The sequence below is a fragment of the Meleagris gallopavo genome, chromosome 30 (assembly GCF_905368555.1).
Source record: "Meleagris gallopavo chromosome 30, MGAL_WU_HG_1.1, whole genome shotgun sequence".
Taxonomy (NCBI): domain Eukaryota; kingdom Metazoa; phylum Chordata; class Aves; order Galliformes; family Phasianidae; genus Meleagris; species Meleagris gallopavo.
In genome coordinates this window covers 1,505,333-1,531,158 of record NC_139433.1, presented here as the reverse complement: position 1 = coordinate 1,531,158, position 25,826 = coordinate 1,505,333, and the positions used below count along the sequence as shown (strand labels likewise).

The following is a 25,826-nucleotide window of genomic DNA, read 5'->3' as shown; positions in this document are numbered from 1 at the left end:
GTAGCTGTGGAACAATGTTATTTTTTTCTGAATATGCCTTCTATTGATGGGGTCTGACTTCCAGCTTGGTTGTCCTTTTTGTCTTATCTAGACAAGCTGCCATTGTTAAACTGTGCAATTCATTGACTGATGGCTGTCATCTTGATCCATATTTCATGGACAGAACAGACTGGGATCTCAAAGCACAGAATGGTATGACTTCATTTAAAAAGCAAAAGCTACCTAAGGCTTTATCAGGTATGTTGATGGATTTGTGATGAAGAGAATGTGTTCATTTCTCAGCAATTTATTACGAATGTGCTGACTTCTGAGTTGGTGACTATGTGACTATAATGCTGAGTGAGTGTACATTTAAATTCCATGGTGTGCGTCTTTGGATGGAGGCTTAAAACCACATGTAAACTGAAAAATTTAACTGTCTGAAAAGCCAATCTCATTTTTTAGATTCTAGAAAATTTTGTTCCCAAATGTGTGTTTTTTTTTTGTTTTTTTTTAATTAAGCAAACAGTAGTTTAAGAAAATACACAGTAGCTGCTGCAAAAGTTGACCAGTGCAAATATGGTGGTATTTGAACTGCAGCTCCTTACCTTCTTACTGATGCTTTCCAGTGCTGCTTTGTATTCTGGAGACTGAGAGTCTGGGTTAGTTAAGTTTTCATTGACTATTCTAAAGCTCAGTTTGTATCCTGTTATGGCTGGAGCTTTATTCAAGACAGGCTTTCTGGTGGTAGCTGTGTCTGTGAGGTGGAAACCTAAATTAAAAAAAGGTAGAGTGCTTTTATTTTTACAGCAGATCTATGCACACCACAAAAGCAATGTGGGTATGTCCCTCTTTAGTTCATATGATGTAACAATGATGTTGTGCAGGAATTTGTATGATTTAAGGGATGTAAGTGCTCTTAGACCAGCAACAACATGTTGGCTTTTTTTTTTTTTTTTTTTTTTTTTTTGCCTTAATGCCAAAACATACTGAATCCCAACAAACCAAAGGGAAAAGTTCATTAGTACTCGAGCACTGATGGAGTGGGAGAGGGAGGAGTGCTCTCCAAGTGACATCATAATCATTGCTTTTTACTGCTTATGCATGCTTACCATTAACATGCAGACTGTTCTTCTCCAGGCTGTAGTGCCCTAGTTTGGTGATGCCATTTGTCATGGAGCTCAGCTCATGATAAACTGTTTCTCTGTCAAACCTGGCCATGCTGACGTTGTTTTTGTAGCTGCAGACAGCATCCACACCTGTGTCACCCCTGTGTCTCCCAGACCTAAGTGAAAACGTTAGACACATTGTTTAGGATGCTGCTGATGCTTACAGAACACCCTGTGTAATTCCTATGGCTATGAATAAGTGCACAGCTGAGCTCGTGGTATCTTTCAGTGGAATGTGAAGAATTGTGGCAGCATTTGAAAACCAAGATAATTTTACCATAAATAAATTTGGGAATGGGAAAGCAGTTGCCACTGGCTTCTGTTTTCTGGCATCAGCATGTGTAATAACTTATGCAAGACAAAAAGATAATTGAACTTTCAGGAATCTTACCTAAATCTCATCACTTTACATCCAGTGTAGACAGAGCTTATGCTGCTTCTTTTGAACAGAGGGTCAATCTGTTTAAAATAATAGTAATAAAGTAAATTTGAGAACTTGAAAGCATACCAGATCACTGTAACTCAAAATGGGCAAGGCCAGAGCCAGACTTACGTAATGTTTGATAACTTTCTCTGTGGAAATGAATCTGCGGGAATTTGGTGCATCCAGATCTGCAGTATATTGGAGGTTGGTCAAGGTGAAATTAAGTGTGAAATGGCTGGTTGCTGGGCTTGGAGCAGTAGTTACGCTCAGATCTGTAATCAAATGGGAGAAGGATTACAGTTTTACTGTACAAAAACCTATACTTGGTTTCAAAGACATCTACAATCCTTTCAAACTTCAAGAACTACTGCAAGGAACCTGTTTTTGGCAAAGCACTTACGTGATCTCTGGAATGGTTCGTTATAACCTGAAAAGGAAATGCAAGAGAAATATTCTGTGAGTGAACTATACATTTAAAGAATGAAAGAGGGGATAATTAAATGGATGATTCAGGAATGAATCACCAGAACCAGTCCTGAGGGTGTGAATCTGTTAAATTCTTGCTTGAGCAGAAAGAGCCTTTTATATTATGAAGGACTACAGTGAGAAAATACATATACTGCTTTAACTAAGTATCAGTGGGGTAGAGAGATCAGGTGAGATGTTCATATGCAAGTGAATTATTGTTGTCAAGACTAAAATTAATTCACTCTTCAATGCAACGTAGAAATTAAAATCTTCAAAAATGTCAGTGTGAAAATGTTCGTGGAAGCATACACTTCATCTTACACAAATCTGCAGAAAATTCTAGAAGGATCACCTTTTCCTTACATACACTTTTATTATTTTTTTTTTTAACTGAAGAGTTTCCTAAAGCGCAGTGCGGTTCCAGACTGGTGTGGTGCCTGGAGGACTGAAAATTATGCACTTACCGTTGACATAGAGGCTCTCCTTATCCAGTTTATAGATTCCTAATTTGGTGATGTTGTTTGTCATGCTCCTTAGTTCTTGATAAACTGTAGCTTTGTCAAAATTGGGCACTTGGGAGCCATTTCCGTAGCTGCAGATGCTGTCTACTGCTGTGCTATCTCTATTTGTCACTGACCTGAGAAATCAAGTACAATCAAGTTTAGTTGTTGTTCTAAAAATCTGTGGGTTTTCTTCTGTTGTTATTAAAAAGAGAAGAAAAACAAGAAAAGAAAAGCAATTAAAATCTGTCCACAGATGTCAGAGATAAACTGCAGAAGTTCTACTGAGATGTTGGTGCTATAGCACAAAGGCTTTGTAAGATTAAGCACATACAAAAATGCATAAAAGCTTTACTGTAATGATGCTGATTTCTTGAGAAAGGAAATTAATGTTTTAAGTATCAATCAAACATAAGTAAATCCATTTGTCTTCCAGCTACACTGCTTACCTGAATAGTATTACTTTGCAGCCAATGAAGTCAGGGCCAATGCTACTTTTCCGAAGCAGAAGGTCAATCTGACAAGGAAAGGTCTCTTTGAGCATGGTTAATGCAAAACATTGGGTGATTAAGAACACCGTGATGTTAGCTTACATAATGTTGCATTATTTTCTTGGTAGAATTGAATTTAGCAGAATGTGATCTCCCTAGGTCTGTAGTGAACCTGAGGTTGGTTATGGTGAAGTTCACTGTGAATTGCTGTATTATTTGTCCCAGGCTTTGTGTGTTGAATGGCTTTTCCACTGTAAGAGAGAAAAAATATGCAGATAAGCAAAAACAAACACACAAAAAAACTCATAAGACACAATATTATCTGTTTTTGTTTTTTTTTTTTTAAACATTTACGTAAGAAACTTACGAACATGACCACAAACTGGAGGTATTTGGCAATCTCGTGAGAACAGCAAAATTAGAAAAAAAGTAAATTGTACCTCTGAGTAGTTTGACAGATAAATTTTAATATACTTACATGACAGATCATGTGGTTCATTGTAATCTGAAAAGAAATGAGCAATCATTAGGAAAATATTCCAAGAATGTCTTTTAGCTCCAACTAATCAAGAGCAGCAGTACTAAACATGTCATATTCCTAATGACTTCAGGGATTGTGATTGTTTTAACTTAGTGAGGCTGACAGTTTTTGCCATCTGCTTTTTGCTATTTCTTCTGAGACATAACCGAATCGTAGAATCATATAACAACCTAGGTTGGGAAAGGCTCAGGTTCTGCACAAGACCAGCCAAAATCGAAACTCTACGCCTAAGAGAATTGTACAAATATCTCTTGCACTCTGGAGCCCTAATACTGTGATGAATAACCTGCAGAGGAGTTTCAATGTTCAAGTATAATCTCATAATAAGAAATAATAAGAGGAACTAAATCACACACTATCTACTTACAAAATGGTTCTGGTAAACGTAAAGAATAAGAATGTAAGCTAAAGATACCAATGTAAACAATGAGGCTCGGGCTAAGAAAAAGGTCATGCATAAAGTATTACAGTTTCAGACAAGAGAAAGAGGAAAGTGAGCTGCGAAACTATTCATACAGAACTATATAGAAAATGCTAAAAAATGAAACAACGATAAGATGTTCAAAAATTAAAATGGAAAAAAGCAGAAAAACTAAATAAAACATTATTTTAAAAAAAAGGAATATTCTAAAACTTCAGATGAAAACATAAATGAATGGCAAAAATTCAAAAAGGGATGTGATAAAAATGGATGAAAAAAGAAGACAGTCACTGTTGACGTAGAGTCAAAAGTCCCAATAAGTTTGCATTTGTCCCAGGTTCACAAGCTGATGGGACGAGAGGCCCGCGAGGCACCCGTTGCCTTTTGGGTGCCTCCTGCCCCTGTGTGGTACTCACTGGGCGTCACTGGCTGCGTCACTGGCTGTTCGTTGTAACCTGGAATGAGAGAGAGAGAGACATGAGCTGGAGCTCCGTGAGGGGAAGGCGGGGGGCCAGAGGGAGGCAGCAGGAGAGGCCTTGTTCACCGTTGACGTAGAGGCTGGTCCTGTCCAGGCTGTAGGGGCCCAGGCGCGAGATGGCTCTGGTCTTGTTGCTCACTTCGTGGTAAAGGCCCACCCTGTCCAAGTCAGGGCTGGAGGGCTCCTTCCTGTAGCTGCAGACGAGGTCCACGCCTGTGTTGTCGCCTTGCCTCACGGACCTGCTAGACGGAAAGCCATGCCTGAGCACCCGGCTTCTGCACCTCATTGCTCCAAGGTCGACAGGCTTTGCGGCTTCTGAACGTGAGCGTCTCTCCGTGAACGCATGCTCGCTATTCCCCCGTCAGGCCAAGCTGGGGCTCCCTTCCACTCCTGCCTCCACTGAAAGTGTGGCTTTTTTTCCGGAAGCCGTGGGCAAGGGGAGACTGTGGAGTCGTTCTTTGGTCAGCAGCGTGACCCGAGGGTTAGGGGGCTGGCGGCGAGGGGAGGCTCCAAGGGCTGAGGTGGTGAGAGAGAATGACAGCAGGGAGCAGGTCTTGGTGGTGACAGAGCAGAAGTGTGGTGGGACGGCGAGTGGTGGCATCTGACTAGGGACCCTGGGTTGCCACCCGTACCTGAAGGCTGTGGTTGCACACCCAAGGAAACTGGGGCCAATGCTGGTGTCCTTCAGAAGGCGGTTGAGCTGGCAACGAGAAAGGTTTCTGATGAGAACCCTGCTTGCATCCCTGGCTACTTTCCAGTCCCAGTGGCAAGCTCTCCCTGCGGCCTTGGCAGCGTTGCGGGTTACGTACCAAGGTGGTCATGCCCCTCTGGGTGGTTTTGAGCTTTGCCGAGTGAGGAACGTGCAGGTCGGAATCGTAGGGGAGATTGGTGATGGTGAAGTTGACGGTGAAACGCTCGAGGCCTGGAGGTGTCGTTGGTGGCCGAGTGGGAGCTGCAAGAAGCACAGATGGGGAGTGAGGGGGTGCAGGAGGACAGCTGTGAAGGCTGTGGGAGGGCAAAGGCAGTGGTGCCTGGCCAGCTATTTCTCCTCCCCAGCCGTCATTATGATGGGAAAGTCTGGCGGGTTCTGCACTTGTCCCAGGTTCACAAGCTGATGGGACGAGAGGCCCGCGAGGCACCCGTTGCCTTTTGGGTGCCTCCTGCCCCTGTGTGGTACTCACTGGGCGTCACTGGCTGCGTCACTGGCTGTTCGTTGTAACCTGGAATGAGAGAGAGAGAGACATGAGCTGGAGCTCCGTGAGGGGAAGGCGGGGGGCCAGAGGGAGGCAGCAGGAGAGGCCTTGTTCACCGTTGACGTAGAGGCTGGTCCTGTCCAGGCTGTAGGGGCCCAGGCGCGAGATGGCTCTGGTCTTGTTGCTCACTTCGTGGTAAAGGCCCACCCTGTCCAAGTCAGGGCTGGAGGGCTCCTTCCTGTAGCTGCAGACGAGGTCCACGCCTGTGTTGTCGCCTTGCCTCACGGACCTGCAAGACAGAAAGCCATGCCTGAGCACCCGGCTTCTGCACCTCATTGCTCCAAGGTCGACAGGCTTTGCGGCTTCTGAACGTGAGCGTCTCTCCGTGAACGCATGCTCGCTATTCCCCCGTCAGGCCAAGCTGGGGCTCCCTTCCACTCCTGCCTCCACTGAAAGTGTGGCTTTTTTTCCGGAAGCCGTGGGCAAGGGGAGACTGTGGAGTCGTTCTTTGGTCAGCAGCGTGACCCGAGGGTTAGGGGGCTGGCGGCGAGGGGAGGCTCCAAGGGCTGAGGTGGTGAGAGAGAATGACAGCAGGGAGCAGGTCTTGGTGGTGACAGAGCAGAAGTGTGGTGGGACGGCGAGTGGTGGCATCTGACTAGGGACCCTGGGTTGCCACCCGTACCTGAAGGCTGTGGTTGCACACCCAAGGAAACTGGGGCCAATGCTGGTGTCCTTCAGAAGGCGGTTGAGCTGGCAACGAGAAAGGTTTCTGATGAGAACCCTGCTTGCATCCCTGGCTACTTTCCAGTCCCAGTGGCAAGCTCTCCCTGCGGCCTTGGCAGCGTTGCGGGTTACGTACCAAGGTGGTCATGACCCTCTGGGTGGTGTTGAGCTTTGCCGAGTGAGGAACGTGCAGGTCGGAATCGTAGGGGAGATTGGTGATGGTGAAGTTGACGGTGAAACGCTCGAGGCCTGGAGGTGTCGTTGGTGGCCGAGTGGGAGCTGCAAGAAGCACAGATGGGGAGTGAGGGGGTGCAGGAGGACAGCTGTGAAGGCTGTGGGAGGGCAAAGGCAGTGGTGCCTGGCCAGCTATTTCTCCTCCCCAGCCGTCATTATGACGGGAAAGTCTGGCGGGTTCTGCACTTGTCCCAGGTTCACAAGCTGATGGGACGAGAGGCCCGCGAGGCACCCGTTGCCTTTTGGGTGCCTCCTGCCCCTGTGTGGTACTCACTGGGCGTCACTGGCTGCGTCACTGGCTGTTCGTTGTAACCTGGAATGAGAGAGAGAGAGACATGAGCTGGAGCTCCGTGAGGGGAAGGCGGGGGGCCAGAGGGAGGCAGCAGGAGAGGCCTTGTTCACCGTTGACGTAGAGGCTGGTCCTGTCCAGGCTGTAGGGGCCCAGGCGCGAGATGGCTCTGGTCTTGTTGCTCACTTCGTGGTAAAGGCCCACCCTGTCCAAGTCAGGGCTGGAGGGCTCCTTCCTGTAGCTGCAGACGAGGTCCACCCCTGTGTTGTCGCCTTGCCTCACGGACCTGCAAGACGAAAGCCATGCCTGAGCACCCGGCTTCTGCACCTCATTGCTCCAAGGTCGACAGGCTTTGCGGCTTCTGAACGTGAGCGTCTCTCCGTGAACGCATGCTCGCTATTCCCCCGTCAGGCCAAGCTGGGGCTCCCTTCCACTCCTGCCTCCACTGAAAGTGTGGCTTTTTTTCCGGAAGCCGTGGGCAAGGGGAGACTGTGGAGTCGTTCTTTGGTCAGCAGCGTGACCCGAGGGTTAGGGGGCCGGCGGCGAGGGGAGGCTCCAAGGGCTGAGGTGGTGAGGGAGAATGACAGCAGGGAGCAGGTCTTGGTGGTGACAGAGCAGAAGTGTGGTGGGACGGCGAGTGGTGGCATCTGACTAGGGACCCTGGGTTGCCACCCGTACCTGAAGGCTGTGGTTGCACACCCAAGGAAACTGGGGCCAATGCTGGTGTCCTTCAGAAGGCGGTTGAGCTGGCAACGAGAAAGGTTTCTGATGAGAACCCTGCTTGCATCCCTGGCTACTTTCCAGTCCCAGTGGCAAGCTCTCCCTGCGGCCTTGGCAGCGTTGCGGGTTACGTACCAAGGTGGTCATGACCCTCTGGGTGGTGTTGAGCTTTGCCGAGTGAGGAACGTGCAGGTCGGAATCGTAGGGGAGATTGGTGATGGTGAAGTTGACGGTGAAACGCTCGAGGCCTGGAGGTGTCGTTGGTGGCCGAGTGGGAGCTGCAAGAAGCACAGATGGGGAGTGAGGGGGTGCAGGAGGACAGCTGTGAAGGCTGTGGGAGGGCAAAGGCAGTGGTGCCTGGCCAGCTATTTCTCCTCCCCAGCCGTCATTATGACGGGAAAGTCTGGCGGGTTCTGCACTTGTCCCAGGTTCACAAGCTGATGGGACGAGAGGCCCGCGAGGCACCCGTTGCCTTTTGGGTGCCTCCTGCCCCTGTGTGGTACTCACTGGGCGTCACTGGCTGCGTCACTGGCTGTTCGTTGTAACCTGGAATGAGAGAGAGAGAGACATGAGCTGGAGCTCCGTGAGGGGAAGGCGGGGGGCCAGAGGGAGGCAGCAGGAGAGGCCTTGTTCACCGTTGACGTAGAGGCTGGTCCTGTCCAGGCTGTAGGGGCCCAGGCGCGAGATGGCTCTGGTCTTGTTGCTCACTTCGTGGTAAAGGCCCACCCTGTCCAAGTCAGGGCTGGAGGGCTCCTTCCTGTAGCTGCAGACGAGGTCCACCCCTGTGTTGTCGCCTTGCCTCACGGACCTGCAAGACAGAAAGCCATGCCTGAGCACCCGGCTTCTGCACCTCATTGCTCCAAGGTCGACAGGCTTTGCGGCTTCTGAACGTGAGCGTCTCTCCGTGAACGCATGCTCGCTATTCCCCCGTCAGGCCAAGCTGGGGCTCCCTTCCACTCCTGCCTCCACTGAAAGTGTGGCTTTTTTTCCGGAAGCCGTGGGCAAGGGGAGACTGTGGAGTCGTTCTTTGGTCAGCAGCGTGACCCGAGGGTTAGGGGGCCGGCGGCGAGGGGAGGCTCCAAGGGCTGAGGTGGTGAGGGAGAATGACAGCAGGGAGCAGGTCTTGGTGGTGACAGAGCAGAAGTGTGGTGGGACGGCGAGTGGTGGCATCTGACTAGGGACCCTGGGTTGCCACCCGTACCTGAAGGCTGTGGTTGCACACCCAAGGAAACTGGGGCCAATGCTGGTGTCCTTCAGAAGGCGGTTGAGCTGGCAACGAGAAAGGTTTCTGATGAGAACCCTGCTTGCATCCCTGGCTACTTTCCAGTCCCAGTGGCAAGCTCTCCCTGCGGCCTTGGCAGCGTTGCGGGTTACGTACCAAGGTGGTCATGACCCTCTGGGTGGTGTTGAGCTTTGCCGAGTGAGGAACGTGCAGGTCGGAATCGTAGGGGAGATTGGTGATGGTGAAGTTGACGTTTGAACGCTCGAGGCCTGGAGGTGTCGTTGGTGGCCGAGTGGGAGCTGCAAGAAGCACAGATGGGGTGTGAGGGGGTGCAGGAGGACAGCTGTGAAGGCTGTGGGAGGGCAAAGGCAGTGGTGCCTGGCCAGCTATTTCTCCTCCCCAGCCGTCATTATGACGGGAAAGTCTGGCGGGTTCTGCACTTGTCCCAGGTTCACAAGCTGATGGGACGAGAGGCCCGCGAGGCACCCGTTGCCTTTTGGGTGCCTCCTGCCCCTGTGTGGTACTCACTGGGCGTCACTGGCTGCGTCACTGGCTGTTCGTTGTAACCTGGAATGAGAGAGAGAGAGACATGAGCTGGAGCTCCGTGAGGGGAAGGCGGGGGGCCAGAGGGAGGCAGCAGGAGAGGCCTTGTTCACCGTTGACGTAGAGGCTGGTCCTGTCCAGGCTGTAGGGGCCCAGGCGCGAGATGGCTCTGGTCTTGTTGCTCACTTCGTGGTAAAGGCCCACCCTGTCCAAGTCAGGGCTGGAGGGCTCCTTCCTGTAGCTGCAGACGAGGTCCACCCCTGTGTTGTCGCCTTGCCTCACGGACCTGCAAGACGAAAAGCCATGCCTGAGCACCCGGCTTCTGCACCTCATTGCTCCAAGGTCGACAGGCTTTGCGGCTTCTGAACGTGAGCGTCTCTCCGTGAACGCATGCTCGCTATTCCCCCGTCAGGCCAAGCTGGGGCTCCCTTCCACTCCTGCCTCCACTGAAAGTGTGGCTTTTTTTCCGGAAGCCGTGGGCAAGGGGAGACTGTGGAGTCGTTCTTTGGTCAGCAGCGTGACCCGAGGGTTAGGGGGCCGGCGGCGAGGGGAGGCTCCAAGGGCTGAGGTGGTGAGGGAGAATGACAGCAGGGAGCAGGTCTTGGTGGTGACAGAGCAGAAGTGTGGTGGGACGGCGAGTGGTGGCATCTGACTAGGGACCCTGGGTTGCCACCCGTACCTGAAGGCTGTGGTTGCACACCCAAGGAAACTGGGGCCAATGCTGGTGTCCTTCAGAAGGCGGTTGAGCTGGCAACGAGAAAGGTTTCTGATGAGAACCCTGCTTGCATCCCTGGCTACTTTCCAGTCCCAGTGGCAAGCTCTCCCTGCGGCCTTGGCAGCGTTGCGGGTTACGTACCAAGGTGGTCATGACCCTCTGGGTGGTGTTGAGCTTTGCCGAGTGAGGAACGTGCAGGTCGGAATCGTAGGGGAGATTGGTGATGGTGAAGTTGACGGTGAAACGCTCGAGGCCTGGAGGTGTCGTTGGTGGCCGAGTGGGAGCTGCAAGAAGCACAGATGGGGAGTGAGGGGGTGCAGGAGGACAGCTGTGAAGGCTGTGGGAGGGCAAAGGCAGTGGTGCCTGGCCAGCTATTTCTCCTCCCCAGCCGTCATTATGACGGGAAAGTCTGGCGGGTTCTGCACTTGTCCCAGGTTCACAAGCTGATGGGACGAGAGGCCCGCGAGGCACCCGTTGCCTTTTGGGTGCCTCCTGCCCCTGTGTGGTACTCACTGGGCGTCACTGGCTGCGTCACTGGCTGTTCGTTGTAACCTGGAATGAGAGAGAGAGAGACATGAGCTGGAGCTCCGTGAGGGGAAGGCGGGGGGCCAGAGGGAGGCAGCAGGAGAGGCCTTGTTCACCGTTGACGTAGAGGCTGGTCCTGTCCAGGCTGTAGGGGCCCAGGCGCGAGATGGCTCTGGTCTTGTTGCTCACTTCGTGGTAAAGGCCCACCCTGTCCAAGTCAGGGCTGGAGGGCTCCTTCCTGTAGCTGCAGACGAGGTCCACCCCTGTGTTGTCGCCTTGCCTCACGGACCTGCAAGACAGAAAGCCATGCCTGAGCACCCGGCTTCTGCACCTCATTGCTCCAAGGTCGACAGGCTTTGCGGCTTCTGAACGTGAGCGTCTCTCCGTGAACGCATGCTCGCTATTCCCCGATCAGGCCAAGCTGGGGCTCCCTTCCACTCCTGCCTCCACTGAAAGTGTGGCTTTTTTTCCGGAAGCCGTGGGCAAGGGGAGACTGTGGAGTCGTTCTTTGGTCAGCAGCGTGACCCGAGGGTTAGGGGGCCGGCGGCGAGGGGAGGCTCCAAGGGCTGAGGTGGTGAGGGAGAATGACAGCAGGGAGCAGGTCTTGGTGGTGACAGAGCAGAAGTGTGGTGGGACGGCGAGTGGTGGCATCTGACTAGGGACCCTGGGTTGCCACCCGTACCTGAAGGCTGTGGTTGCACACCCAAGGAAACTGGGGCCAATGCTGGTGTCCTTCAGAAGGCGGTTGAGCTGGCAACGAGAAAGGTTTCTGATGAGAACCCTGCTTGCATCCCTGGCTACTTTCCAGTCCCAGTGGCAAGCTCTCCCTGCGGCCTTGGCAGCGTTGCGGGTTACGTACCAAGGTGGTCATGACCCTCTGGGTGGTGTTGAGCTTTGCCGAGTGAGGAACGTGCAGGTCGGAATCGTAGGGGAGATTGGTGATGGTGAAGTTGACGGTGAAACGCTCGAGGCCTGGAGGTGTCGTTGGTGGCCGAGTGGGAGCTGCAAGAAGCACAGATGGGGAGTGAGGGGGTGCAGGAGGACAGCTGTGAAGGCTGTGGGAGGGCAAAGGCAGTGGTGCCTGGCCAGCTATTTCTCCTCCCCAGCCGTCATTATGACGGGAAAGTCTGGCGGGTTCTGCACTTGTCCCAGGTTCACAAGCTGATGGGACGAGAGGCCCGCGAGGCACCCGTTGCCTTTTGGGTGCCTCCTGCCCCTGTGTGGTACTCACTGGGCGTCACTGGCTGCGTCACTGGCTGTTCGTTGTAACCTGGAATGAGAGAGAGAGAGACATGAGCTGGAGCTCCGTGAGGGGAAGGCGGGGGGCCAGAGGGAGGCAGCAGGAGAGGCCTTGTTCACCGTTGACGTAGAGGCTGGTCCTGTCCAGGCTGTAGGGGCCCAGGCGCGAGATGGCTCTGGTCTTGTTGCTCACTTCGTGGTAAAGGCCCACCCTGTCCAAGTCAGGGCTGGAGGGCTCCTTCCTGTAGCTGCAGACGAGGTCCACCCCTGTGTTGTCGCCTTGCCTCACGGACCTGCAAGACAGAAAGCCATGCCTGAGCACCCGGCTTCTGCACCTCATTGCTCCAAGGTCGACAGGCTTTGCGGCTTCTGAACGTGAGCGTCTCTCCGTGAACGCATGCTCGCTATTCCCCGTCAGGCCAAGCTGGGGCTCCCTTCCACTCCTGCCTCCACTGAAAGTGTGGCTTTTTTTCCGGAAGCCGTGGGCAAGGGGAGACTGTGGAGTCGTTCTTTGGTCAGCAGCGTGACCCGAGGGTTAGGGGGCCGGCGGCGAGGGGAGGCTCCAAGGGCTGAGGTGGTGAGGGAGAATGACAGCAGGGAGCAGGTCTTGGTGGTGACAGAGCAGAAGTGTGGTGGGACGGCGAGTGGTGGCATCTGACTAGGGACCCTGGGTTGCCACCCGTACCTGAAGGCTGTGGTTGCACACCCAAGGAAACTGGGGCCAATGCTGGTGTCCTTCAGAAGGCGGTTGAGCTGGCAACGAGAAAGGTTTCTGATGAGAACCCTGCTTGCATCCCTGGCTACTTTCCAGTCCCAGTGGCAAGCTCTCCCTGCGGCCTTGGCAGCGTTGCGGGTTACGTACCAAGGTGGTCATGACCCTCTGGGTGGTGTTGAGCTTTGCCGAGTGAGGAACGTGCAGGTCGGAATCGTAGGGGAGATTGGTGATGGTGAAGTTGACGGTGAAACGCTCGAGGCCTGGAGGTGTCGTTGGTGGCCGAGTGGGAGCTGCAAGAAGCACAGATGGGGAGTGAGGGGGTGCAGGAGGACAGCTGTGAAGGCTGTGGGAGGGCAAAGGCAGTGGTGCCTGGCCAGCTATTTCTCCTCCCCAGCCGTCATTATGACGGGAAAGTCTGGCGGGTTCTGCACTTGTCCCAGGTTCACAAGCTGATGGGACGAGAGGCCCGCGAGGCACCCGTTGCCTTTTGGGTGCCTCCTGCCCCTGTGTGGTACTCACTGGGCGTCACTGGCTGCGTCACTGGCTGTTCGTTGTAACCTGGAATGAGAGAGAGAGAGACATGAGCTGGAGCTCCGTGAGGGGAAGGCGGGGGGCCAGAGGGAGGCAGCAGGAGAGGCCTTGTTCACCGTTGACGTAGAGGCTGGTCCTGTCCAGGCTGTAGGGGCCCAGGCGCGAGATGGCTCTGGTCTTGTTGCTCACTTCGTGGTAAAGGCCCACCCTGTCCAAGTCAGGGCTGGAGGGCTCCTTCCTGTAGCTGCAGACGAGGTCCACCCCTGTGTTGTCGCCTTGCCTCACGGACCTGCAAGACAGAAAGCCATGCCTGAGCACCCGGCTTCTGCACCTCATTGCTCCAAGGTCGACAGGCTTTGCGGCTTCTGAACGTGAGCGTCTCTCCGTGAACGCATGCTCGCTATTCCCCCGTCAGGCCAAGCTGGGGCTCCCTTCCACTCCTGCCTCCACTGAAAGTGTGGCTTTTTTTCCGGAAGCCGTGGGCAAGGGGAGACTGTGGAGTCGTTCTTTGGTCAGCAGCGTGACCCGAGGGTTAGGGGGCCGGCGGCGAGGGGAGGCTCCAAGGGCTGAGGTGGTGAGGGAGAATGACAGCAGGGAGCAGGTCTTGGTGGTGACAGAGCAGAAGTGTGGTGGGACGGCGAGTGGTGGCATCTGACTAGGGACCCTGGGTTGCCACCCGTACCTGAAGGCTGTGGTTGCACACCCAAGGAAACTGGGGCCAATGCTGGTGTCCTTCAGAAGGCGGTTGAGCTGGCAACGAGAAAGGTTTCTGATGAGAACCCTGCTTGCATCCCTGGCTACTTTCCAGTCCCAGTGGCAAGCTCTCCCTGCGGCCTTGGCAGCGTTGCGGGTTACGTACCAAGGTGGTCATGACCCTCTGGGTGGTGTTGAGCTTTGCCGAGTGAGGAACGTGCAGGTCGGAATCGTAGGGGAGATTGGTGATGGTGAAGTTGACGGTGAAACGCTCGAGGCCTGGAGGTGTCGTTGGTGGCCGAGTGGGAGCTGCAAGAAGCACAGATGGGGAGTGAGGGGGTGCAGGAGGACAGCTGTGAAGGCTGTGGGAGGGCAAAGGCAGTGGTGCCTGGCCAGCTATTTCTCCTCCCCAGCCGTCATTATGACGGGAAAGTCTGGCGGGTTCTGCACTTGTCCCAGGTTCACAAGCTGATGGGACGAGAGGCCCGCGAGGCACCCGTTGCCTTTTGGGTGCCTCCTGCCCCTGTGTGGTACTCACTGGGCGTCACTGGCTGCGTCACTGGCTGTTCGTTGTAACCTGGAATGAGAGAGGAGAGAGACATGAGCTGGAGCTCCGTGAGGGGAAGGCGGGGGGCCAGAGGGAGGCAGCAGGAGAGGCCTTGTTCACCGTTGACGTAGAGGCTGGTCCTGTCCAGGCTGTAGGGGCCCAGGCGCGAGATGGCTCTGGTCTTGTTGCTCACTTCGTGGTAAAGGCCCACCCTGTCCAAGTCAGGGCTGGAGGGCTCCTTCCTGTAGCTGCAGACGAGGTCCACCCCTGTGTTGTCGCCTTGCCTCACGGACCTGCAAGACGAAAGCCATGCCTGAGCACCCGGCTTCTGCACCTCATTGCTCCAAGGTCGACAGGCTTTGCGGCTTCTGAACGTGAGCGTCTCTCCGTGAACGCATGCTCGCTATTCCCCCGTCAGGCCAAGCTGGGGCTCCCTTCCACTCCTGCCTCCACTGAAAGTGTGGCTTTTTTTCCGGAAGCCGTGGGCAAGGGGAGACTGTGGAGTCGTTCTTTGGTCAGCAGCGTGACCCGAGGGTTAGGGGGCCGGCGGCGAGGGGAGGCTCCAAGGGCTGAGGTGGTGAGGGAGAATGACAGCAGGGAGCAGGTCTTGGTGGTGACAGAGCAGAAGTGTGGTGGGACGGCGAGTGGTGGCATCTGACTAGGGACCCTGGGTTGCCACCCGTACCTGAAGGCTGTGGTTGCACACCCAAGGAAACTGGGGCCAATGCTGGTGTCCTTCAGAAGGCGGTTGAGCTGGCAACGAGAAAGGTTTCTGATGAGAACCCTGCTTGCATCCCTGGCTACTTTCCAGTCCCAGTGGCAAGCTCTCCCTGCGGCCTTGGCAGCGTTGCGGGTTACGTACCAAGGTGGTCATGACCCTCTGGGTGGTGTTGAGCTTTGCCGAGTGAGGAACGTGCAGGTCGGAATCGTAGGGGAGATTGGTGATGGTGAAGTTGACGGTGAAACGCTCGAGGCCTGGAGGTGTCGTTGGTGGCCGAGTGGGAGCTGCAAGAAGCACAGATGGGGAGTGAGGGGGTGCAGGAGGACAGCTGTGAAGGCTGTGGGAGGGCAAAGGCAGTGGTGCCTGGCCAGCTATTTCTCCTCCCCAGCCGTCATTATGACGGGAAAGTCTGGCGGGTTCTGCACTTGTCCCAGGTTCACAAGCTGATGGGACGAGAGGCCCGCGAGGCACCCGTTGCCTTTTGGGTGCCTCCTGCCCCTGTGTGGTACTCACTGGGCGTCACTGGCTGCGTCACTGGCTGTTCGTTGTAACCTGGAATGAGAGAGAGAGAGACATGAGCTGGAGCTCCGTGAGGGGAAGGCGGGGGGCCAGAGGGAGGCAGCAGGAGAGGCCTTGTTCACCGTTGACGTAGAGGCTGGTCCTGTCCAGGCTGTAGGGGCCCAGGCGCGAGATGGCTCTGGTCTTGTTGCTCACTTCGTGGTAAAGGCCCACCCTGTCCAAGTCAGGGCTGGAGGGCTCCTTCCTGTAGCTGCAGACGAGGTCCACCCCTGTGTTGTCGCCTTGCCTCACGGACCTGCAAGACAGAAAGCCATGCCTGAGCACCCGGCTTCTGCACCTCATTGCTCCAAGGTCGACAGGCTTTGCGGCTTCTGAACGTGAGCGTCTCTCCGTGAACGCATGCTCGCTATTCCCCCGTCAGGCCAAGCTGGGGCTCCCTTCCACTCCTGCCTCCACTGAAAGTGTGGCTTTTTTTCCGGAAGCCGTGGGCAAGGGGAGACTGTGGAGTCGTTCTTTGGTCAGCAGCGTGACCCGAGGGTTAGGGGGCCGGCGGCGAGGGGAGGCTCCAAGGGCTGAGGTGGTGAGGGAGAATGACAGCAGGGAGCAGGTCTTGGTGGTGACAGAGCAGAAGTGTGGTGGGACGGCGAGTGGTGGCATCTGACTAGGGACCCTGGGTTGCCACCCGTACCTGAAGGCTGTGGTTGCACACCCAAGGAAACTGGGGCCAATGCTGGTGTCCTTCAGAAGGCGGTTGAGCTGGCAACGAGAAAGGTTTCTGATGAGAACCCTGCTTGCATCCCTGGCTACTTTCCAGTCCCAGTGGCAAGCTCTCCCTGCGGCCTTGGCAGCGTTGCGGGTTACGTACCAAGGTGGTCATGACCCTCTGGGTGGTGTTGAGCTTTGCCGAGTGAGGAACGTGCAGGTCGGAATCGTAGGGGAGATTGGTGATGGTGAAGTTGACGGTGAAACGCTCGAGGCCTGGAGGTGTCGTTGGTGGCCGAGTGGGAGCTGCAAGAAGCACAGATGGGGAGTGAGGGGGTGCAGGAGGACAGCTGTGAAGGCTGTGGGAGGGCAAAGGCAGTGGTGCCTGGCCAGCTATTTCTCCTCCCCAGCCGTCATTATGACGGGAAAGTCTGGCGGGTTCTGCACTTGTCCCAGGTTCACAAGCTGATGGGACGAGAGGCCCGCGAGGCACCCGTTGCCTTTTGGGTGCCTCCTGCCCCTGTGTGGTACTCACTGGGCGTCACTGGCTGCGTCACTGGCTGTTCGTTGTAACCTGGAATGAGAGAGAGAGAGACATGAGCTGGAGCTCCGTGAGGGGAAGGCGGGGGGCCAGAGGGAGGCAGCAGGAGAGGCCTTGTTCACCGTTGACGTAGAGGCTGGTCCTGTCCAGGCTGTAGGGGCCCAGGCGCGAGATGGCTCTGGTCTTGTTGCTCACTTCGTGGTAAAGGCCCACCCTGTCCAAGTCAGGGCTGGAGGGCTCCTTCCTGTAGCTGCAGACGAGGTCCACCCTGTGTTGTCGCCTTGCCTCACGGACCTGCAAGACAGAAAGCCATGCCTGAGCACCCGGCTTCTGCACCTCATTGCTCCAAGGTCGACAGGCTTTGCGGCTTCTGAACGTGAGCGTCTCTCCGTGAACGCATGCTCGCTATTCCCCCGTCAGGCCAAGCTGGGGCTCCCTTCCACTCCTGCCTCCACTGAAAGTGTGGCTTTTTTTCCGGAAGCCGTGGGCAAGGGGAGACTGTGGAGTCGTTCTTTGGTCAGCAGCGTGACCCGAGGGTTAGGGGGCCGGCGGCGAGGGGAGGCTCCAAGGGCTGAGGTGGTGAGGGAGAATGACAGCAGGGAGCAGGTCTTGGTGGTGACAGAGCAGAAGTGTGGTGGGACGGCGAGTGGTGGCATCTGACTAGGGACCCTGGGTTGCCACCCGTACCTGAAGGCTGTGGTTGCACACCCAAGGAAACTGGGGCCAATGCTGGTGTCCTTCAGAAGGCGGTTGAGCTGGCAACGAGAAAGGTTTCTGATGAGAACCCTGCTTGCATCCCTGGCTACTTTCCAGTCCCAGTGGCAAGCTCTCCCTGCGGCCTTGGCAGCGTTGCGGGTTACGTACCAAGGTGGTCATGACCCTCTGGGTGGTGTTGAGCTTTGCCGAGTGAGGAACGTGCAGGTCGGAATCGTAGGGGAGATTGGTGATGGTGAAGTTGACGGTGAAACGCTCGAGGCCTGGAGGTGTCGTTGGTGGCCGAGTGGGAGCTGCAAGAAGCACAGATGGGGAGTCAGGGGGTGGAGGATGACAGCAGTGAAGGCTGTGGGAAGGAAAAGGCTGTGGTGCCTGGCTAGCTAGTTCTGATCCCCACCCGGCCTTAGGATGGGGAAGTCTGGCGGGTTCTGCACTGGTCCCAGGTTCACAAGCTGATGGGACGAGAGGCCCGCGAGGCACCCGTTGCCTTTTGGGTGCCTCCTGCCCCTGTGTGGTACTCACTGGGCGTCACTGGCTGCGTCACTGGTTGTTCGTTGTAACCTGGAATGAGAGGGAGAGAGACATGAGCTGGAGCTCCGTGAGGGGAAGGCGGGAGGCCAGAGGGAGGCAGCAGGAGAGGCCTTGTTCACCGTTGACGTAGAGGCTGGTCCTGTCCAGGCTGTAGGGGCCCAGGCGCGAGATGGCTCTGGTCTTGTTGCTCACTTCGTGGTAAAGGCCCACCCTGTCCAAGTCAGGGCTGGAGGGCTCCTTCCTGTAGCTGCAGACGAGTTGCCTGTGTTGTCGCCTTGCCTTCCGGACCTGCAAGACGAAGCCATGCCTGAGCACCCGGCTTCTGCACTTCATTGCTCCAAGGTCGACAGGCTTGGCGGCTTCTGAACGTGAGCGTCTCTCCGTGAGCGCATGCTCGCTATTCCCCGTCAGGCCAAGCTGGGGCTCCCTTCCACTCCTGCCTCCACTGAAAGTGTGGCTTTTTTTCCGGAAGCCGTGGGCAAGGGGAGACTGTGGAGTCGTTTTTAGGTCAGCAGCGTGCCCCGAGGGTTAGGGCGGCGGGCGCGGGGAGGCTCCAAGGGCTGAGGTGGTGAGAGAATGACAGCAGGGAGCAGGTCTTGGTGGTGACAGAGCAGAAGTGTGGTGGGACGGCGAGTGGTGGCATCTGACTAGGGACCCTGGGTTGCCACCCGTACCTGAAGGCTGTGGTTGCACACCCAAGGAAACTGGGGCCAATGCTGGTGTTCTTCAGAAGGCGGTTGAGCTGGCAACGAGAAAGGTTTCTGATGAGAACCCTGCTTGCATCCCTGGCTACTTTCCAGTCCCAGTGGCAAGCTCTCCCTGCGGGCTTGGCAGCGTTGCGGGTTACGTACCAAGGTGGTCATGACCCTCTGGGTGGTGTTGAGCTTTGCCGAGTGAGGAACGTGCAGGTCGGAATCGTAGGGGAGATTGGTGATGGTGAAGTTGACGGTGAAACGCTCGAGGCCTGGAGGTGTCGTTGGTGGCCGAGTGGGAGCTGCAAGAAGCACAGATGGGGAGTGAGGGGGTGCAGGAGGACAGCTGTGAAGGCTGTGGGAGGGCAAAGGCAGTGGTGCCTGGCCAGCTATTTCTCCTCCCCAGCCGTCATTATGATGGGAAAGTCTGGCGGGTTCTGCACTTGTCCCAGGTTCACAAGCTGATGGGACGAGAGGCCCGCGAGGCACCCGTTGCCTTTTGGGTGCCTCCTGCCCCTGTGTGGTACTCACTGGGCGTCACTGGCTGCGTCACTGGCTGTTCGTTGTAACCTGGAATGAGAGAGAGAGAGACATGAGCTGGAGCTCCGTGAGGGGAAGGCGGGGGGCCAGAGGGAGGCAGCAGGAGAGGCCTTGTTCACCGTTGACGTAGAGGCTGGTCCTGTCCAGGCTGTAGGGGCCCAGGCGCGAGATGTCTCTGGTCTTGTTGCTCACTTCGTGGTAAAGGCCCACCCTGTCCAAGTCAGGGCTGGAGGGCTCCTTCCTGTAGCTGCAGACGAGGTCCACCCCTGTGTTGTCGCCTTGCCTCACGGACCTGCAAGACGGAAAGCCATGCCTGAGCACCCGGCTTCTGCACCTCATTGCTCCAAGGTCGACAGGCTTTGCGGCTTCTGAACGTGAGCGTCTCTCCGTGAACGCATGCTCGCTATTCCCCCGACAGGCCAAGCTGGGGCTCCCTTCCACTCCTGCCTCCACTGAAAGTGTGGCTTTTTTTCCGGAAGCCGTGGGCAAGGGGAGACTGTGGAGTCGTTCTTTGGTCAGCAGCGTGACCCGAGGGTTAGGGGGCCGGCGGCGAGGGGAGGCTCCAAGGGCTGAGGTGGTGAGGGAGAATGACAGCAGGGAGCAGGTCTTGGTGGTGACAGAGCAGAAGTGTGGTGGGACGGCGAGTGGTGGCATCTGACTAGGGACCCTGGGTTGCCATCCGTACCTGAAGGCTGTGGTTGCACACCCAAGGAAACTGGGGCCAATGCTGGTGTCCTTCAGAAGGCGGTTGAGCTGGCAACGAGAAAGGTTTCTGATGAGAACCCTGCTTGCATCCCTGGCTACTTTCCAGTCCCAGTGGCAAGCTCTCCCTGCGGCCTTGGCAGCGTTGCGGGTTACGTACCAAGGTGGTCATGACCCTCTGGGTGGTGTTGAGCTTTGCCGAGTGAGGAACGTGCAGGTCGGAATCGTAGGGGAGATTGGTGATGGTGAAGTTGACGGTGAAACGCTCGAGGCCTGGAGGTGTCGTTGGTGGCCGAGTGGGAGCTGCAAGAAGCACAGATGGGGAGTGAGGGGGTGCAGGAGGACAGCTGTGAAGGCTGTGGGAGGGCAAAGGCAGTGGTGCCTGGCCAGCTATTTCTCCTCCCCAGCCGTCATTATGATGGGAAAGTCTGGCGGGTTCTGCACTTGTCCCAGGTTCACAAGCTGATGGGACGAGAGGCCCGCGAGGCACCCGTTGCCTTTTGGGTGCCTCCTGCCCCTGTGTGGTACTCACTGGGCGTCACTGGCTGCGTCACTGGCTGTTCGTTGTAACCTGGAATGAGAGAGAGAGAGACATGAGCTGGAGCTCCGTGAGGGGAAGGCGGGGGGCCAGAGGGAGGCAGCAGGAGAGGCCTTGTTCACCGTTGACGTAGAGGCTGGTCCTGTCCAGGCTGTAGGGGCCCAGGCGCGAGATGGCTCTGGTCTTGTTGCTCACTTCGTGGTAAAGGCCCACCCTGTCCAAGTCAGGGCTGGAGGGCTCCTTCCTGTAGCTGCAGACGAGGTCCACCCCTGTGTTGTCGCCTTGCCTCACGGACCTGCAAGACGGAAAGCCATGCCTGAGCACCCGGCTTCTGCACCTCATTGCTCCAAGGTCGACAGGCTTTGCGGCTTCTGAACGTGAGCGTCTCTCCGTGAACGCATGCTCGCTATTCCCCCGTCAGGCCAAGCTGGGGCTCCCTTCCACTCCTGCCTCCACTGAAAGTGTGGCTTTTTTTCCGGAAGCCGTGGGCAAGGGGAGACTGTGGAGTCGTTCTTTGGTCAGCAGCGTGACCCGAGGGTTAGGGGGCCGGCGACGAGGGGAGGCTCCAAGGGCTGAGGTGGTGAGAGAGAATGACAGCAGGGAGCAGGTCTTGGTGGTGACAGAGCAGAAGTGTGGTGGGACGGCGAGTGGTGGCATCTGACTAGGGACCCTGGGTTGCCACCCATACCTGAAGGCTGTGGTTGCACACCCAAGGAAACTGGGGCCAATGCTGGTGTCCTTCAGAAGGCGGTTGAGCTGGCAACGAGAAAGGTTTCTGATGAGAACCCTGCTTGCATCCCTGGCTACTTTCCAGTCCCAGTGGCAAGCTCTCCCTGCGGCCTTGGCAGCGTTGCGGGTTACGTACCAAGGTGGTCATGACCCTCTGGGTGGTGTTGAGCTTTGCCGAGTGAGGAACGTGCAGGTCGGAATCGTAGGGGAGATTGGTGATGGTGAAGTTGACGGTGAAACGCTCGAGGCCTGGAGGTGTCGTTGGTGGCCGAGTGGGAGCTGCAAGAAGCACAGATGGGGAGTGAGGGGGTGCAGGAGGACAGCTGTGAAGGCTGTGGGAGGGCAAAGGCAGTGGTGCCTGGCCAGCTATTTCTCCTCCCCAGCCGTCATAATGACGGGAAAGTCTGGCGGGTTCTGCACTTGTCCCAGGTTTACAAGCTCAATTCTTGTGATTCATCTGTGAGGCTTTCTTTGTTTTTTGTTGTCTTGTGAGTTTTATGTTTTATCTCGTAAGGCCTGAAGCCACCTTTTGTTTGTTTGTCAGTGCTGCTGGTTGTGTGCATTGACTTATTTTCATTTACAGTTCTGTAGTGTTTTGTTTTTAATATGTAAATATTTTCATAGAATGATACTGTCTTTTGTGTTTGAAGTGACTTTTTATTGTCATCTTTTGTTATTTATCTGTATTTGAGGAGGCATATCTTTATCTAGAATGCTTATTCCATTTTTTCTTTTTGTCCACTATTTTGTTCCGTTTTTCATGGTTTTTATTGTTGTCTTTTATGATTTTTACTTCATATTTAGGAATTAATAGTTTTTTTTTCTTTTTCTTATATTGTTTATATCTTTATCTCATTTTTTTTTTGTAGGTATGTTTTCAGTATTTTTGATAGGTTTGTTTATTGCTTTAAAGAAATCCAGTTAATTTTTTTTGCTTATTTTTTTTCTCTTTGAATTCCTTTTACTTTGAATGTAATTTCATTATTTTCCTCTGCAGTCTTAATCTTTCGTATATGCATAACGTCTGTGTTTTGCCAAATGTTCATAGTTTTTCTGTTGTCTTTCATAGTCTATCAGTTTACATATTTTTTTTATTTAGTATGTATATGTGGCCTTCAAAGCATAACAGAGAGGTGCTACATTCACTTTCCTATATAGGGCAATCGTGGTTTCTCTTGTATGATACTTTTCCTCTTGACTCTTTAATTTTCCTCTCTACTCTATACTGTGATTTTATACTGCACATAATTCTGTCTTTGGTCTATGGTATAACTGAAGACTGTTTAGCCCTCACCTTTTCTGATAAAATGATTATACGGAGGAGAGTGGAATTATATCAATTATATATCACTAAGACATTCAGAAAGGAAGTGGAAGTACACCTAACTTCCTGGAGTGTGCAAGTTTTTGGCATTCTGTTCCCATTCAATAAGAAATGTAAAAATTGATGAGAGTAATGACTGGTATAATTCTCCAATGCTGATATGAAGTATTTTGTTCAGTGGTACAATCTCACAGCAGAAAGCACAGTCTCTAAATTAAGTACAAATTTAATTGCAGTAGAAATTTACTTAAAATGTTGTATAGAGTTGCTTTCAAGAGAACACAATATTTGACTAAGGTGAAGAAGTTCTGAACTTAAGGAGCGTGAGGTTTCCATTGATTCTGTTACAAAATGCACGTAATAAGAAAAAAGGAAAAAATAACCTTGATGGAAAAGCTAATCTAAAAAATACATAATTTTCTGATTTCACTTAGTTTTTAATTCTATTAATTATAAGATCAATATACTTACATGTAATAGGAAGAGGAGAAAAATTAACATGAGAAGTTTTCTCAAAATAAGTGGTACTTCCAACTTCAGAAAAAGGAAGTGTCGATGCCTGTGTTGCTGAAGCAGTAGAAGTTCTGAAATGATAAGGTGAGGATGTGCTAGCTAGGATAGAGGGGACTACAGTAGATGATTCAGGAGATGAGAAGGATGGCACTGATGATGTAGACAGAGATGTAGATTCTGGTTCAAGACCCGTAGATTCTCTTGGAGTGAAAGAGCTTTTAGTATTATGGGAACGTGATGTGCCCTGGGGAGCAGTGGTGGATATCTCTACAGGATTCGATAAGACAGAAGCACTTGTGTTGAGCAGGGATGTAATTGTGAAGGTAGAAGTAGAGGTTGTAGTTAGGGTAGAGGTGAAAGAAGATGATGTCCCAGCTGGAGAAATAGTCCCCTGAATACTGGTAGCTGGAAGAGGTAACGTGGTTGTTTCAGGTGAGATTCTCTTGGATGAAGAAATGCTCGAATGTGATGCGAACATGGTGGATGAGGATGTGGTCACTTCACTACTGCGTGATGCCAGAGCAGAAGAGGTTGTGTAAGCTGAGGTGGAAGTAGCAACTGTGGACAATTCAGATGACTGGCTAGAGGTTTCTTGCATACTCGAGAAAAGAGCGGTTGTCATGACAAAAGGTGTAGTTTCTTTTGGACTGGAGGAACTCATAATTGTAGCTTCAGGATGTGAAGTTACTCCAGTGGTGGATATCTGTATAGGCGTGGAGGAGAAAGCAGCACTACTATTTAGCAGTGAACTTACAGTGAGTGCTGAAGTGGATGTTGTTGTTTGTGTAGACATGAGTGCAGATGTAGTCTGAGCTGGAGACGTGTTCTCCTGAGCAGTGGTTGGAGTAGCTGCTGAGGTGGTCGTAGGAGATGGGCTTGTTCCAGGAGAAAGAGTGGACGTAAGTGGGGAGGTGTTTGGTGATGCTGATGTGTCTGCAGGAGTGCTTGTAGCTGTTTGAGAAGAAGATGCAGCAGTTGGGCTTGATGTGCCTGCAGTGGTGGTTTCTTCTGCTTTGCTTGACGTTTCAGTTGTTACTCGTGATGAGAGGCAGAGAGTTAAAGGGTTGTTGTGGTGCGAGGTGAGTAGTGGGTTTGGGTTAGGATGGTTTTGGGGGGGTGGGGAGAGAAGAGGAGTGTGTTAGGAGAAGGGGGTTTAGGTTTGTCGGGGTGGGGGAGTTATTGTGCTTTGAGAAAAGTGGAGAGTTGGGCTATGGGGTGTTTGTGAGGAGTGGGGAAGGGTTGTATTGTTTAGAAAGGGTAGTTGGTGGGTATGGGGTTGTGGGATGTGTGCTTAGGAAGAGTTGGGTTTGATTGGAGGGGTCGGGATGTTGTGTTGGTGTCAGGGGGAGTAGGGTTGTTCTGGAGGTGGAAGTGAGGGGTTGGATGTGTGTGGGAGGGGGAGTAGGTTTGTAGGGGTTGGGGAAGGTTGGGGTGAGGTTTCTGGGTGCTTGGGTTTGAGTGTAGAAGGTGAGTTAAGTGGGGTCTGCGTGTGTTGTTTGGGGTTGGTGTTTTGGTTGCATGGAGAGAGATGATTCGGGTGGAGTTAGGAGGTGTGTGGTCGTGGATTGTTGAGTTGAGCGTGAGGAGTTGGGTGTTGTGCTGAAGGGGTTTTGGTTCAGAGCAGTGTTGTTAGTGAAGGTGTGTTAGGGATGTGTCTGGGGAGAAGGAGTGGAGTGTTTGTGGTTCGAGTGGGAGGAAGGCTTGTTTGTTGAGTGAAAGAGTTGTTGGATGAGTTGGTCTTGGGTTGTGTCTGAAGATAGTGTGCAGTGGTTGAGGATGGGTTCGGTGTGGTTTGCAGGGTGGTTTGTAGTGATTGTTGAATTTGTGAGGGTGTGGGTGTGTTCACAGGTTGGTGGAGGGAGTGGTTGCGTTTGGCTTGATGGTGAAGGATTGTGTGTTAGTGGTGGTAGTAAGAGGGTGTTATGGATTGGAGTGGTGTTGCCTGGGTGGGAACTTGGTGGTTGGAGGCATGAGGGGTGTTTTCAGTTGTGTTGAGAAGAGTATTTAGGTTGAGTATTTAGCTGTGAGGTGTGTGTTTGGATGGAGTTGGTGTGTTGTGTGGAGGTGTTCTTGGTTGTTAGTATGTTGTAGGAGTGAGTGGCTTGGTTGGATGGGATGCTGATTTTGCGGTGTTGTGTTAGAATGGGTTTGCAGTGGCAGTGGGTTTCGTTTGTTGTGAGTTTGGGTTGTGAGGGTTGTGTTTCTGCTGGACGTGGTGTAGGTAGAGTTTTTGATGTGTGTGTGTGGGTTAGGGATTGCGGTGCGGTGGAGGGAGGTGTTCTGAGATGTTGCTGGGGGTGAGTAGTGTTGCTAGGTGGTTTGGTGGCTTTAAAGTGGAGAAGTTGGTTGTCTGAGGGTGGTGTGAGTGTGTTGGGTGTTGTGAGATGTTGTTTGGAGAGTTGTGGCAAGTGGGTGAGGTGATTGTGTGGTGGTAGTGGGTGGAGTGTTGGTTTGTGAGTGGTTGCAGAGGTGTTGTTTGAGAGGCGTGAGGAGGTTAGTGGTGTTGGTAAGTTGTGTGCCGAGTTGCTTGAGGAGTTTGAGGTAGTTGGTTGAGAGGGGTGGAAGGTTGTTTTCCAGGTTTGAAGGAGTAGTGTGGGAAGTTTGTAGGTTGTGAGGTTGAGAGTGGAGGTGTTGGTGAGTGAGTGGTGGTGGTGGTTGAGGTTTCGTGAGGTGTTGTGAGTGTGTTGGTACTGAGTGGTT

At 53.7% G+C, this 25,826-nt stretch overlaps 1 protein-coding gene across 1 annotated transcript in view; it reads right to left on the bottom strand.

Moving 5' to 3' along the window:
- The window catches only part of MUC16 (mucin 16, cell surface associated), a 28,400-nt gene extending 4,306 nt beyond the window's left edge, over nt 1-24,094 (bottom strand). Inside the window, exons 1-66 of the mRNA XM_085211398.1 lie at nt 23,085-24,094; nt 21,426-21,568; nt 21,249-21,316; nt 20,683-20,855; nt 20,555-20,593; nt 20,183-20,325; nt 20,006-20,073; nt 19,440-19,612; nt 19,312-19,350; nt 18,940-19,082; nt 18,609-18,830; nt 18,208-18,376; nt 18,080-18,118; nt 17,708-17,850; nt 17,266-17,598; nt 16,966-17,227; nt 16,838-16,876; nt 16,466-16,608; nt 16,289-16,356; nt 15,723-15,895; nt 15,595-15,633; nt 15,223-15,365; nt 15,046-15,113; nt 14,481-14,653; nt 14,352-14,390; nt 13,980-14,122; nt 13,803-13,870; nt 13,237-13,409; nt 13,109-13,147; nt 12,737-12,879; nt 12,560-12,627; nt 11,995-12,167; nt 11,867-11,905; nt 11,495-11,637; nt 11,318-11,385; nt 10,752-10,924; nt 10,624-10,662; nt 10,252-10,394; nt 10,075-10,142; nt 9,509-9,681; nt 9,381-9,419; nt 9,009-9,151; nt 8,832-8,899; nt 8,266-8,438; nt 8,138-8,176; nt 7,766-7,908; nt 7,589-7,656; nt 7,024-7,196; nt 6,896-6,934; nt 6,524-6,666; nt 6,347-6,414; nt 5,781-5,953; nt 5,653-5,691; nt 5,281-5,423; nt 5,104-5,171; nt 4,538-4,713; nt 4,410-4,448; nt 3,510-3,536; nt 3,134-3,282; nt 2,990-3,057; nt 2,505-2,677; nt 1,973-1,999; nt 1,702-1,844; nt 1,540-1,607; nt 1,092-1,264; nt 588-751 (exon numbers count right to left, since the gene is read on the bottom strand). Coding sequence (XP_085067524.1) covers nt 588-751; nt 1,092-1,264; nt 1,540-1,607; nt 1,702-1,844; nt 1,973-1,999; nt 2,505-2,677; nt 2,990-3,057; nt 3,134-3,282; nt 3,510-3,536; nt 4,410-4,448; nt 4,538-4,713; nt 5,104-5,171; nt 5,281-5,423; nt 5,653-5,691; nt 5,781-5,953; nt 6,347-6,414; nt 6,524-6,666; nt 6,896-6,934; nt 7,024-7,196; nt 7,589-7,656; nt 7,766-7,908; nt 8,138-8,176; nt 8,266-8,438; nt 8,832-8,899; nt 9,009-9,151; nt 9,381-9,419; nt 9,509-9,681; nt 10,075-10,142; nt 10,252-10,394; nt 10,624-10,662; nt 10,752-10,924; nt 11,318-11,385; nt 11,495-11,637; nt 11,867-11,905; nt 11,995-12,167; nt 12,560-12,627; nt 12,737-12,879; nt 13,109-13,147; nt 13,237-13,409; nt 13,803-13,870; nt 13,980-14,122; nt 14,352-14,390; nt 14,481-14,653; nt 15,046-15,113; nt 15,223-15,365; nt 15,595-15,633; nt 15,723-15,895; nt 16,289-16,356; nt 16,466-16,608; nt 16,838-16,876; nt 16,966-17,227; nt 17,266-17,598; nt 17,708-17,850; nt 18,080-18,118; nt 18,208-18,376; nt 18,609-18,830; nt 18,940-19,082; nt 19,312-19,350; nt 19,440-19,612; nt 20,006-20,073; nt 20,183-20,325; nt 20,555-20,593; nt 20,683-20,855; nt 21,249-21,316; nt 21,426-21,568; nt 23,085-23,919 — 8,256 coding nt within the window. The 5' untranslated portion in view covers nt 23,920-24,094. The remainder of the gene's footprint in view (nt 1-587; nt 752-1,091; nt 1,265-1,539; nt 1,608-1,701; nt 1,845-1,972; nt 2,000-2,504; nt 2,678-2,989; nt 3,058-3,133; nt 3,283-3,509; nt 3,537-4,409; nt 4,449-4,537; nt 4,714-5,103; nt 5,172-5,280; nt 5,424-5,652; nt 5,692-5,780; nt 5,954-6,346; nt 6,415-6,523; nt 6,667-6,895; nt 6,935-7,023; nt 7,197-7,588; nt 7,657-7,765; nt 7,909-8,137; nt 8,177-8,265; nt 8,439-8,831; nt 8,900-9,008; nt 9,152-9,380; nt 9,420-9,508; nt 9,682-10,074; nt 10,143-10,251; nt 10,395-10,623; nt 10,663-10,751; nt 10,925-11,317; nt 11,386-11,494; nt 11,638-11,866; nt 11,906-11,994; nt 12,168-12,559; nt 12,628-12,736; nt 12,880-13,108; nt 13,148-13,236; nt 13,410-13,802; nt 13,871-13,979; nt 14,123-14,351; nt 14,391-14,480; nt 14,654-15,045; nt 15,114-15,222; nt 15,366-15,594; nt 15,634-15,722; nt 15,896-16,288; nt 16,357-16,465; nt 16,609-16,837; nt 16,877-16,965; nt 17,228-17,265; nt 17,599-17,707; nt 17,851-18,079; nt 18,119-18,207; nt 18,377-18,608; nt 18,831-18,939; nt 19,083-19,311; nt 19,351-19,439; nt 19,613-20,005; nt 20,074-20,182; nt 20,326-20,554; nt 20,594-20,682; nt 20,856-21,248; nt 21,317-21,425; nt 21,569-23,084) is intronic.
- Between the last annotated feature and the right edge of the window lie 1,732 nt (nt 24,095-25,826).